Here is a 14,095-nt window from a genome sequence, read left to right as displayed (position 1 = left end):
GATGCCAACTCTCACCACTAATATTTAATACACTACTAGAAATACCAACCTGAGCTATCAGGCAAGAGAAAGAAAAAAGGTGTATCCAGCTTGGAAAAGATGAAGTCAAATCATCCTTGTTTGCAGATGACATGAAACTATATATAGAAGAAAACCTAAAGACTCTACCAAAACACACTACAGCTGATAAACAATTTTAGTAAAATTGCAGAATATGAAATCAACACACAAAAGTCAGTACCATACTTATACTCCAACAATAAACTAACAGAAAAAGAAATCAAGAAAGCAATCCAATTTCAATAGTCACCAAAAAAATGAAATACCTAGGAATAAACTTAACCAAGGAGGTGAAAGATCTCTATAATGAGAACTGTAACTCACTGCTAAAAGAAATTAAAGAGGATGCCAAAAGATGGAAAGACATTCCTTCTTCATGGATTGGAAGAATCAACACAGTGAAATGTCTATACTACCCAAAACCATCTACAGATTCAATGTGATCCCCATCAAAATACTAATGACATTCTTCACAGAAATAGAAAAAAAAACAATCCTAACATTTACATAGAAAAACAGAACCCTAATATGCAAAGTAATCCTGAGCAAAAACAATAAAATAAAGGTATTATACTACCTGACTTCAAATTATACTATAAAGCTGTAGTAAATAAACAGCATGGTACTGGCATAAAAACAGACACTCTGACCAATGGAACAGAATAGAGAACCAAGAAATCACAGTTACATCCAATCAATCTTTGACAAAGGCACCAAGAACATACTTTGGTTAAAAGACAGTCTCTTCAATATGTGGTGCTGGGAAAAGTGGATATCCATATGCAGGAGAATGAAACTAGACCTGTACCTTTCACCATAAACCAAAATCAACTGAAAGTGGATTAAAGATTTAAACCTAAGACCTGAAACTATAAAACTCCTAAGAGAAAACTCAGGGGAAACAGTTTGGGAAGGTGGACTGGGCAAAGATTTTAGGAATAAGACCCCAAAAGCACAGGTAACAAAAGAAAAAAGTAAACAAATGGGATTACATTAAAGTAAAAAGCTTCTGCTCAGCAATGGAAACAATTAACAGAGTGAATAGACAACCTACAGATGGGAGAAAATACTTGCAAACTATGCATCTGAGAAGTGATTAATATCGAGAATATACAAGGAACCCAAAAAACTTAACAGTTAAAAAAAACAAGTAACCTGATTAAAAAATGGGCAAAGGAGCCAAATAGGCATTTCTCAAAGGAAGATATACACAAATGACCAATAGACAAATGAAAAAATGTCCAACATCACTAAGTATCTGGGGGGAATGCAAATCAGAACCATACTGAGATATTACCTCACCATACTTAGACTGGCAATTATAAAAAAAAGAGAGAATAAAAAATGCTAGCAAGGATGTGGAGAAAGGGGAGCCCTTCCACAGTGTTGGTAGGAGTGTAAATTAGAGCAGCGTTATGGAAAACAGCAGGGAGGTTTCTCAAACAACTATAGATAGAAATGCCATATAATCCAGCAATCCCACTGCTGGGTATGTACACAAAGGAATGGAAATTGAAGGGATACCTACACTCCCATTTTTACCGCAGCTCTATTTACAATAACCAAGAGTTGGAACCAACCTAAATGCCCATTGATGGATGACCGGATAAGGAAAATGCTGCATATACACTCAATGGAATACTACTATGACATAAAAAAGAATGAAATTCTGTCACTCACAGCAACATGAATAAACTTAGAGAAAATTATGTCATGTGAAATAAGACAGGCACAGAGAGAGAATTACCACCTGTCCTCACTCATATGTAGGAGCTAAAAAAAAAACAAATAAAAAAAGAAGGAAAGAAAGATACAAGAATCAAAATAATATGTTGAGTTTTCAAAAGGAGAGAAAATGACTGAGGTTACTAGAGGTGAGAAAGAGGGAGGTGGAAGAGGGCTTAGCAAGAAATTGGTAAAGGGCCACAAAAAATGATTACATTGAATAATGTTGAACATACTAATTATCCTGATTTCAGCATCACATATTTCACACAGGTATTGAAATTTAACACTGTACTCCACAGATACATATAATCAATTATATTTCAATAAAAGTTAAAAAAATAAAAATTAATGGAGCAGTCCTTGAAAAATTCTAGGACTAATTTCTGAAAAGCACGCATACACATAAAATATAGGATAAGGGCTTATAAATCTAGAGGATGGTCTCTGTTAGTTTTCTGAATATAATTATAATAGCAGATTAAAGTATTTGCCTATTATGTCCTCTCAGTGGTATCTGTTGACTGTATTTGTTTTTTCTGTCTATAGATCATATACTTCCTGTTTCATTGTACATCTGATAATTCTTTTGTTGTTGATAAAAACTGTACATTTAAAGTAATGTAATGTAGCCACTCAAGAAATCAGATCTCCTCCATGCCCTGCAAATTACTTACTGATGTTTCTGATGCAGTTATTTTTGCTGTCTGTTTGTTTAGGAACTTTTCATGTAATTTTTCTGGACTAATTCTGTGAAGTCTATATTCCTTGCCATGTGTAGCCACTGAAATCTCTTATGGATTAACACAGTGGTCAGCTAAGAGTCAGAGTTCCTTAAATACCTTGAACCAACAAGTCTTCCATGCTCTTCCAAGGGGCTCTGTTAATTGGGACACACCTTCAGTACTCTGGCAGTTTACAACTCTACCTTGGCCTTCATGTCCTGCATGCATAGAATCAAAAGTCGGCAAAAGATAGGCCCTTATTTCTGTCCTTGGCAAGTGTGTGACCTTCAAGAACTACAGGAGTACTTCAAAAGTTAGAGCTTTTCAAATCTACCTATGGCAATCACATTTCCCACCCAGATTTTCCTTTATATGGTCATCCTCTTATTTGCTCCAACTGGATCTCTGTAACATGCAGCTGGGAAGATAAACAATTGCTACTTATTGTTTTTGACAAATATTCTGGAGATAGGGCTTTTCCCACTAAGTGAGGCTTGAATCAGGTCAAATATCAAAAAGTCTTGCAAATGGCAACTTTGCAGGAGCTATTAAACAGGTTAAATAGTAACAATTCTCTGAGAATATAGCTTTTGTGGAGTTCCAAAACTGGTCTTTCCTCTCCAGTGGCTTCTACATGCTGCATTTGCATTTACTGTAGTTATCAGGCTACACATTTTTAAAAATACTATGGAGCTGGGGAGACGGAATGGAAACAGAGCAAGTTAAAGCTCTCCAAAGCTTGCTGTTGTTAGTGGGATTTAACCATTTTTCTTGAATAAACATTTGGACTGTTGTTAGCCTTTGGTTAATATCCAGAGTTCTAAGAAAGTTGGTTTTGACAATTTATGCTAGGGTTTTCCATTGCCTTCATGTAGATGATAATTTGTGGAGATCCTTAGTCCACCATTTCAGAATTTTGTTTAGACTCTTCCTTTCAAGGAGTATCAATATGTGCCCAACTTCTTTTTAGTACCTTTAATCTATAGATCAATCTATTTGGGATTCATTTTACTATAGAGAGCCCAGAAGAAAACGGGGAGCCTGTTGCAATTATTTTTAATCTTTTCTGGGCTAATTAGTAAGATACCTGGAAATTTAACAAAAGCTATGTACCACTGTTGTGGAAACAAACTCTGCTAGGAAGCACCCTCAAACACTTGGAAGGTTAGAGAGCCAGGTGTTTATTATGGTAGTGGGACCAGATGGGCTCATGACCTGAAATCATGGTCCCCAAACCTAGATCTGACAAGGCTTTTTATAGGCAGACTGTTCCAGGGCTCTTTACACATTTTTTTTTCTTTTCTCAGCAGTTTAGCTAGCATATGCGGTTGTGCAGATAAGCTCTTGTTACAAAAGCCAAAAGAGCAAGCGGTGATTTATAGCCAGAGCAAGCAAACATAGTTTCAAGGACAAGATATTACTTCTAAAACAAAGCAGGCCTGTGAGAAAATTATTTCAAACTAGTGGAGTGGGCATATATAGTTTCAAGGACAAGATATTACTTCTAAAACAAAGCAGGCCTGTGAGAAAATTATTTCAAACTAGTGGAGTGGGCATATATAGTTTCAAGGACAAAACAGGTTTATGAGAAAGTTACTTTTACATTTTCCAAAACCATCTCTGCAGAAAAATCTGTACATATATGCAGTTTTGTATAATTTCAATAAATACACAGACTGTATAGGCCCCCATCCATGGAATCCAGATTTAAAACCTTGATTTGCTAAGGTTCATCTTCTCCTACCTAATATGTAATACTATTTTTACAGATTTGTAAATTACAGAAAAATTGGGTCTATTTCTGGATTCTGCTCTTTTCCATTGGTCCTCTTAACTGTCTATTCCCATAACAATAACATACAGTTTTATATACCAAGGATCTTTCTGCCTCAAAGGATTTATACTGGCTATGCCTCTAAAACACTCTTCCTGACTGAAACACTCTTTCGCAAAGAAAGTTTGCCTTTTCACAAGGCAAACTCCTCACATCAACACCAGTGCAGGCCTTACCTTAAATGCTTACTCTTTTTAGTACCTTTAATCTATAGATCAATCTATTTGGGATTCATTTTACTATAGAGAGCCCAGAAGAAAACGGGGAGCCTGTTGCAATTATTTTTAATCTTTTCTGGGCTAATTAGTAAGATACCTGAAAATTTAACAAAAGCTATGTACCACTGTTGTGGAAACAAACTCTGCTAGGAAGCACCCTCAAACACTTGGAAGGTTAGAGAGCCAGGTGTTTATTATGGTAGTGGGACCAGATGGGCTCATGACCTGAAATCATGGTCCCCAAACCTAGATCTGACAAGGCTTTTTATAGGCAGACTGTTCCAGGGCTCTTTACACATTTTTTTTTCTTTTCTCAGCAGTTTAGCTAGCATATGCGGTTGTGCAGATAAGCTCTTGTTACAAAAGCCAAAAGAGCAAGCGGTGATTTATAGCCAGAGCAAGCAAACATAGTTTCAAGGACAAGATATTACTTCTAAAACAAAGCAGGCCTGTGAGAAAATTATTTCAAACTAGTGGAGTGGGCATATATAGTTTCAAGGACAAAACAGGTTTATGAGAAAGTTACTTTTACATTTTCCAAAACCATCTCTGCAGAAAAATCTGTACATATATGCAGTTTTGTATAATTTCAATAAATACACAGACTGTATAGGCCCCCATCCATGGAATCCAGATTTAAAACCTTGATTTGCTAAGGTTCATCTTCTCCTACCTAATATGTAATACTATTTTTACAGATTTGTAAATTACAGAAAAATTGGGTCTATTTCTGGATTCTGCTCTTTTCCATTGGTCCTCTTAACTGTCTATTCCCATAACAATAACATACAGTTTTATATACCAAGGATCTTTCTGCCTCAAAGGATTTATACTGGCTATGCCTCTAAAACACTCTTCCTGACTGAAACACTCTTTCGCAAAGAAAGTTTGCCTTTTCACAAGGCAGACTCCTCACATCAACACCAGTGCAGGCCTTACCTTAAATGCTTACTCGTTAGAGGGCTCTTACCTGACTACTCTCTTCGTATATTAGTGCCCTCACTCTCTAGCTCTTTACACAATTTTATTTTTCACGACACTGATCACTACTTGACATTGTATTATTTAGTTTCCTATTCAACTTCTGCACAAGAAGGCAGAAAAATTTTTCCCCCACTATTGTGTCCCCAGAAATAAGTACAATGCCTGACACATAGCAGACAATCAATTCAAATATTAATGTAAAACATCAAACAGTAAGTTTGACCATAGCAATTTGTTTGCTTATCCTGCTGGTCTAAATTAGTAAAAGAGATTTGAGCTTCATTGGCTCCCATAACAACACCACACAGTTTTATACACCAAGAAAAATAATTTACTTGACAATTTACTAAAACAGCACTAAGAAGATTTAAGGGGATAATGGAATGATGATTGGTTGGTTATAGTAAAATCAACCACATGAAAATGAAAGGAGTGAGATATTTAAAGAAGACATTTGAGTGCATTTGATACTATCACCTCATTTTTGTAATCCTGAATTCTCTCTGCTGTAGATATTCCCTGTTCAACTTTCTCAGCCACATGGCAATTAAACATACACACACTCACACAATCTCTAGCATAACGTGCAGACATTTGTAAGAAAATAAATATAATTTGTTTATTCAAGATGTGCTTGAAGATTATCATCACCATACTCTGAACCTGTAGGGGAAAAAAGTATATGACATATTTCAGTGTTTCCTGTAGACTGCTGATAAACCAGCAGAGACATGTACTCTTTAAGGTATATATTTTTCCATTTGGGTGATGAATGTTTTCTGATTTATTCATGCCCTCTTTCCCAATTGCATGGTGAATAATGGCCCACATTTATGTGTGGTTAGAGGAGTAGTGTGGTCACAAAACTTTTTTTCAGATGAATTCTCCTAACTAAGAACTTAACCAATGATTTTGAACTTACTGGCATGGAATTCCAATCAATCGAACTGATAGATGTTTACACATCTCACACAATAGGTGCTCAATGAATATTTTTTGGTACGGTAATATTTTTTGGCATAGATTACAGTAAGAATTAGAAGGTAATCATTAACAGAAAAAAAGCAAGGTAACAAAAAAGAAAAGATGTGTTACTACAATACTGTTATCTTCCCATAGATGCTACCTACAGATCTGTATAAGCTTTATAATAAATAGGAAAATACATGTTCGTGAGAATAAACTTAAGAGACATCTTCAAAAAATGTAACATTTATCCTGGATATTACAAACATTGAGATTATTAGGCTTTAAGATTAGTTAATGAGTTCTCAAAAGTTAGTCATTACAGTTCCATTTATAACACAGGTTTGAGTGAATAACGGTAGTATATGTAACACTTTTACCACATGAAGAGACTTTCTTTGAATATTATTTTTTGCTTTATATATGTGCTTAAAGGAAGATTTATTCAAGTATCACTACCTATGTAAAGAAAAAGACTAAATCCAAGTAAAATAGCCATGCAAATTCAATTATTGAAAATGAAACTAAGGTAGTTTTTAATTGTTCAGATAAGTAATCAAAAGTTGTTTTGTACGTAGGGCATGCTTGTCGATCAGTATACATCCTTTATGAGACCATAGAAAATATGTAGGAAGTTTTATTAATTGTTGCTACCAGTTAAAATTATATAAATATACAAATTAGATGTAAATTAATTGAATCAACCTTTTTCTACACAAATACACTATTTTGTATTCTCTGTGTGTGTGTGTGTATGTATGCGTGTGTGCTGTATCTGTAAAAAGAAAAATAAAACAGGAGGCTTAATTTAGTTGCAGTTATTAATTGAATCAACCTTTTTCTACACAAATACACTATTTTGTATTCTCTGTGTGTGTGTGTATGTATGCGTGTGTGCTGTATCTGTAAAAAGAAAAATAAAAGAGGAGGCTTAATTTAGTTGCAGTGACTAAACATAAATTTAGATTCTGACCTTTTTGAAAATAGAGTATAAAGGTAAGTAATAAGTTACTGAGTTTTCAATATCAGAAAGATGAAAACACACTGAAATATTAAAAGTTATTAGTTCAAAATACTAACATCAAATACAAAAAAAATTAAATACTGGTATGTCCACTAAGGTGATAATAGGTAAGACAAAATAATATAACAGTACTTCGCTTTGAGAAATATAAGAAAAAAAGAAATGTTTACAAAGAGTTAATTTTACTAACCTGACTTATTTTTCTTTGCTCTTGTATAGCTTTTTGAATTGCCTGAGATACATTTTCTTGATCTTTTGCATGTTCTGTCCTCCATAATTCCCTTTCTTCAGCATGAGCATTTTCCAAATTTCTTCTTTCTTCTTCTATGGCTTTTAAAACTGCATCCTTCATCGCTTCTTTCTCAAGCTTCAAAACAAATAATGACCAAAACGAAAATACTTGAAAAAGTAACTATACAATAATTCTTTGAATAAGAGATTAGGTTAATCTAAAAGACATAAAACTTTGATCCTATAAGGTTTAGTTCTGACATTGCTGGTCTTATGCATATTAAATAATTGCTATAAGATAAAAGCTATTATGCTTTTTCATACAAATATTCCTCCTCACTTCCATGGCATTTCAAAACTTCAAAGAATTCAAGCTGTAGCTGAAAGTAGCAGATTTCAATATGTGGATATATAATCCTCTTACAATCTTAAAAATAATTTAGAATATCAAAGAGCCTTTGTTTATGTTGTTATAAATATTAATACTCACCATTAGAAATTCAAATCAAGAAAATATTTATTAATTCATTTAAATTAATAATATTAAATTCATTATTTAAACAAATAATATATTTTATGAAAAATAACCATATTTTCCAAAGTAAAAAAAGTGAGAATGGCATTTGTTACCTATTTGTAAACATCTTCAACCTCCGTAATTTCTGACAATAGAAAACAGCTAGATTCTTATATCTGACTTCTGTATTAAATCTGTAATGATTTTTTTTTTTTGAAGCATATACAGAAAATCCAGTCTCACAAAGATACGTAGTAGAAAAAGGAGTATTTTTTTGTTGGCAGTTTAGATAACTGTAGGGATTTTTGATGATTTCACATCACAACTTGACAGGAGGTAGGTTTTTTGTTTTAAAAAATTTTTTAATTTTAACATTTACTTGTACATATTTGTGGGGTATGGTGTGTTGTTTCAATACATGCATACACTGCACTTAGGGTAGATAGCACAATTTTGTACCCATTAGTCCACCATTTCTTCTCCCCCTCAACCCCCTTCCCCACCCAGCCTCTGGTAATGATATTCTACTCTTTATTTCTACAAGAAATACTTTACAGGTGAAGTGAGTTACTTTCAGGCAGCATATTGTTGGTTCTTGCTTTATAATCCTTTAAGCCACTCTGTCTTTTAATTGGAGCATTTAATCCATATACAAGTAGAGTTATTAGTGATATACAGGGACTTGTTAATGCCATTTTGTTCCTTTCTTTTCAGTTGTTTTGTTGATCCTTTTTTCCAATCTTACTGTCTTCCTTGTTGGGTGAGTGATTTTTCTCTAGCAGTGTATTTTGATTTCTCTCTTTATTTTGAGTATATCTCATATGCTTTTGTGTTATGATTACCATGAGCCTTACAGAAATCATGTTAGAGTTACAACAGATTATATTAGACTAATAACAACTGAACTTTGATGTCTAAGAGGAAAGAAAAAGCCAAAGCAAATTCTATATTTGTGGCATATCCCCCCACTTTTTGACAATTTGTTGTTTCAATTTACATCTTTTAATATTGCCTATCTCTCATATGGCTGTTGAATGTTAGTGTCTTGTTAGGTTTGTCCTTAATTCTTCATACCAAGAATGAAAGTGGTTTATTCACCACCATTACAACATTGGAGTATTTTGAGGTTATTTGTGAACTTACTTTACTACTGAATTATGTACCTTCAAATGTTTTCTTGGTGCTCCTTAGTGTCGTTGTCTTTCACACAGAAGAATTCCCTTCAGCATTTCTTGCAAGGCTGGTCTAGTGTTGATGAATTCCCTTAGCTCTTGTTTGTCTGGAAAAGACTTTATTTCTCCTTCATATTTGAAGGTGAGTTTTGCTGCATACAGAATTCTTGGCTGACAGTCTTTTTCCTTCAGCCCATTCTCTTCTGGTCTGTAAGATTTCTACTGAGAAATTCATTGAGAGACGTATTGGGGCTCCACTGAATGTTATGTTTCTTTTCTGTTGTTGCTTTAAGTATTCTTTGTCTTTGGTTTTTGATAATTTGATTACAATATACTTTGGAGTGTTCCTACTTGGATTGAATTTGATTGGGTACCTCTGAGCTTCCTGTGCCTGGATGATGTCATCTTTCTCTATATTTGGGAAATTTCCAGCCATTATTTTCTCAAGTATGCCTTCTACATCTCTTCCTTTTTCCTCTCCTTCAGGTATGCTAATTATGTAGCAGTTATTTTGTTTGAGGGAGTCCAATATTTGTTGTATTTCTGTTTCATTTTTTCTTATTCTTTTTGCTTCTCTGATTTGATAATTTCATATGTTCTATCTTCAAGTTCACCGATTCTTTCCTCTGATTAGGTCTGCTGTGGAACTTTCTATCAAGTTTTTCAGTTCAGATGATGAATTCTTTATTTCTAGAATATTATTATTATTATTATTATTATTATTATTATTATTATTATTATTATTATTATTATTGATTCAATTCCTTTGTCAAGTTTCTCATTCTTCTCCTGGACTGTTTTCCAGATACGATTTAATTTTCTATCTGTTTTTCTTGTGACTCTGAAAATCCTTAAGAGGATTATTCTGAATTCTATGTCAGACATTGCATAAATCCACTATCCCTCTGGGTCCATTGCTGGTGCTTCATTTGCTGGTGTCATATTTCTCTGTTCTTTCTAGATCTTTGTCTCTTTACATTGATACATGGGCATTTGAGGCAACTGCTACCTCTTCTAGGATTTATAGATGTTCCTTGGTGGTGTCAATCGTTTACTAGTTGATATCAAAGATTTGTCTCTAGTCTGTGGTTTTGGTTAATCCCAAATTCAGGGGAACTTCCGGTGGGGAGCAGCCCTTGAGCTCTGTGGTTATACTAGATTGTTGCTTTGCTGCTGATTCTCTAGGGAAGGTTTTTTTGTGTGGATGGAATTCTAATTGTCAGCCTTTTAATCACTTCTAGGTCTTGTGAGGTCAGATACACCTGGGCTATGTGGAAATTCTGGCCTGGGACTGAACCTTCCCAGCAAACTGTGCCCCCTGCAATTCTATCACCCTGACCTATCTCCACTGAGTGGGTTTATGCCAATCAGAAGGCAGATCAGCTACCCACTCTGCACCCCAATGTTCTCTGATGGGCAAGCCTCTCTCCCTCAGGGCTGATATGGTGCTCTCCAAGGACCTCATCTCCTGTGTAGACTCCAGACTACTTCACACAAAGGGCTCAGCAGTGGCTTTTGCTGGGCTCCTGCTATATGTGCTGCAGCTTCTTCCCACCTCTCAAAGGGCCAATCCTGATGTGACCAGGGCTTGAAATAGTTGGAACAGCTTCTTCTTCCTCTCGCTGTGGCTTCTCCCACCTTCACAAACGCCATGGGTCTCTTGTCCTCTTCCTCTGAGCTCCAGTGGTCTCGGGTTGGCAGTCTTTGCTTTTTAATAGTTTTAAATTGGCCAACTGCGGGAGAAAGTGGAGGTTGGGACTGTCTATTCCACCGTGTTGATGAGAGAGAAGTAATCATTAATTATTAGTTGCAGTAATAAAAATGTAACTGTGTCAATTAAAATTTTCATACTGTTACATTATAACCCTTTTTTGCACGCAGAACAAATGCTTTATTGATGCATGATTTTTTAACTATTTTTATTTGGAAAACATTAATTTGTTCAGTTACACATCTTCTCTGGATTTTGACACATTTCTTTATATCATAACATAAAGAAATCACATTTGTTAATATCACCATCAATCTCATCTGAAAAGTCTTTAAGTTTTGGAAAGCAGACACAAATTTTCAAAATTCTAATTTTTGCCTTAAAGCATCTCAAACTCTATTCCAAAGGAACAGTACTACTTTCCACTTTATTCCTGAATCCTTAGTTATGAGTTCACAATTTGACCTTCTTTTATATCATCCACACCAAACATATATATTGATTCCATCTCCTATTTCTAGAATTTGTCTATTTCTTTCCTTTCCAAGCTACTACTATTAGCCTATTTCTACCACTCTCCATCTCTTAACAAGACTGCTGATGCACTCTATATTAATAGTTTTCCTGCCTCTATATTTTGCTGTCTTTAATTTCCCCCAAATTTATGTCAATACCATTTATTTCACACCTATGCTAGAACATTTCACCATGTCTCCCTTACCTATGGAATGAAGTTCAAACTCAATTCAGAATGCTAACCTTCCTTTAAGGCTAATTACAAATGTAATTATTGTTTAAAAATTCTGTGATGTGAATACCTTATCTCCACACACATAATAATAATTTAATATATTCCTCTTTGCCTTATTGGTATGTAAGCAACATTTTTTATTTATTTTATTTTTTAAAAGATGACCGGTAAGGGGATCTCAACCCTTGGGCTTGTGTTGTCAGCACCACGCTCAGCCAGTGAGCGAACTGGCCATCCCTATATAGGATCCAAACCTGTGGCCTTGGTGTTATCTGTACCGCACTCTCCCGAGTGAGCCAGGGGTCGGCCCCTAAGGAACATTTTTAAAATTTCTTTGTAAATTCTTTAAGAAAATGGCAAAATCACATCCCTGGCACAGTGAGATGTTCAATATTTATTTTCTAAATTTAATTTTAAATCTCCAACTCAAAAGGGAGTGCTATAAGTGTATTTGTTTTATATCAATGAATATACTATTTAAATGAGTTATTTTAAACTTGGCTTTAGAAATCACTTACCTTGGTATACACACACAAACACACACACACACACACACACACACACACACCATATGATGTTTAAACTTGGCTTTAGAAATCACTTACCTTGGTATACACACACAAACACACACACACACACCATATGATCCACACACACACCATATGATGATACCTATCAAATATCAGGTGGATATTAGTGTCCTAACATATATGTTCTTTTTAACAAATAATTAATAATCTATATTGTAAAGCATTTCAATGGCATCATAATCTTACGTAATGTGAATTTAACGAGAATGTGAATAGTCATATCCTAAGTTTAAGAGGAATAATAAGAAAGAAAAACACTTTCTAATTTTTCTGGAATGAAACATTATACCAAAGTAGATTGACAATACCGTTAATGAATTCAATTTTTAAATTCCACTAACCCATTATTACATATGAAAATACCTTTGCAGCAGATACCAACGCCTCTTTATTTCTTTGCCTTTCTTCCTCCAAACATTTTTGCAATATTTCCTGTAAATGATAGGACAGTTGGGAAGATACTAAACGTATTATTTAAGGTAACAGGAAACATTCTTTACACACTCCGAGCACACTTATAGTATTACCTTCTGTTCTTGAGACTGCTGATCCAAAACTTCCTTTATTTTTTCTTTAAATAGTTCCTTCTCTGTATCTAGCATTTCAAGGAGCCTCTGATGCTACAAGGAAAGATAACTGGATTATGATTATGGTTCTGAGATAGATAATCAATAAAGATAACAGCTGTAGAATTCATGTGCTCAGAAGTATTGAAGTAGTTACTGGAGGAAACCATGGGAAGTTTGCTAAAACGAAGCCTTCGGAGTCAAAAACACTGAATTCTCCTTTCTCCAATAATGAGCCAAGATACATTTTTAGCCCCCAAGTTCAACAAAGTATATGAGATGAGATCTAATGTAAGAAGTACTCCAAATTGGAAAACTAATCAAAAAATGATAAAATGTCATTCTACAAAATTAAATTTGGAAAAATTAATCACTAAAATTATTATTAACTTGTAGCAACAGAAGCAATCAGATGATAACTTAAAAAAAAATAAAAGTCTCTCCCTCTCTCTGCTCCTCCATTTTCTGCTATGTGAGATCCCTAGGTCACTGTTGCTACCCCCAAAGCTTTCACCAAATGTGTTCCCTGGACTTTGGATGTCCCAGCCTCCAAAACTGTAAGCAGTAAATTTCATCTTTTTATAAATCACCCTATTTCAGGTATTTTGTTATAAGCAATAGAAACAGACTAATACAATTCTCTTTTTCATACCAGAAACCGTCACTTGCATAAGTGATTTTTCCTGTGATCTGGTATCAATTTCAACAAAACCATGCATGCTTTCTTCAAGATGTATTTATCTATGTATTGTTTCCATAGTAGTGGCCATCAAAAAAATACTCTATGTTGTGATAGTAAGGGCAATATTAGCTGCTGTAACACCCCTAAATCTGAGTAGTTTAATACAACAGAATTTTATTTTTTATCCTTCTCACAATCCAGTGTTCCCGATCATAGTGGTCGTGCCATGTGGTGATTCACAGACCCAGTCTTCTTCTATCCTGCAGCCCCACCTTCTCCTATAACCTTAAAAATCCTCTACATTCAGCTGTGAAAAAAGAGAGGAGAGAGCTAGTAGAC

The 14,095-nt window shown here is 34.6% G+C and overlaps 1 protein-coding gene across 1 annotated transcript in view; it reads right to left on the bottom strand.

Annotated features, from left to right (window-relative positions):
- Positions 1 to 13,128, bottom strand: part of LOC103599599 (coiled-coil domain-containing protein 91) — a gene marked incomplete at its 5' end in the record, with an annotated part of 113,399 nt that extends 100,271 nt beyond the window's left edge. The window contains 3 exons of the mRNA XM_008583753.1: positions 7,727 to 7,903; positions 12,872 to 12,940; positions 13,036 to 13,128. Coding sequence (XP_008581975.1) covers positions 7,727 to 7,903; positions 12,872 to 12,940; positions 13,036 to 13,128 — 339 coding nt within the window. The remainder of the gene's footprint in view (positions 1 to 7,726; positions 7,904 to 12,871; positions 12,941 to 13,035) is intronic.
- Positions 13,129 to 14,095: the final 967 nt, after the last annotated feature.

Source organism: Galeopterus variegatus, unplaced genomic scaffold (genome assembly GCF_000696425.1).
Source record: "Galeopterus variegatus unplaced genomic scaffold, G_variegatus-3.0.2 Scaffold3024, whole genome shotgun sequence".
Classification (NCBI taxonomy): domain Eukaryota; kingdom Metazoa; phylum Chordata; class Mammalia; order Dermoptera; family Cynocephalidae; genus Galeopterus; species Galeopterus variegatus.
Note: the sequence above shows the minus strand (reverse complement) of the source record. Positions and strands in the feature narration are given on the sequence as shown.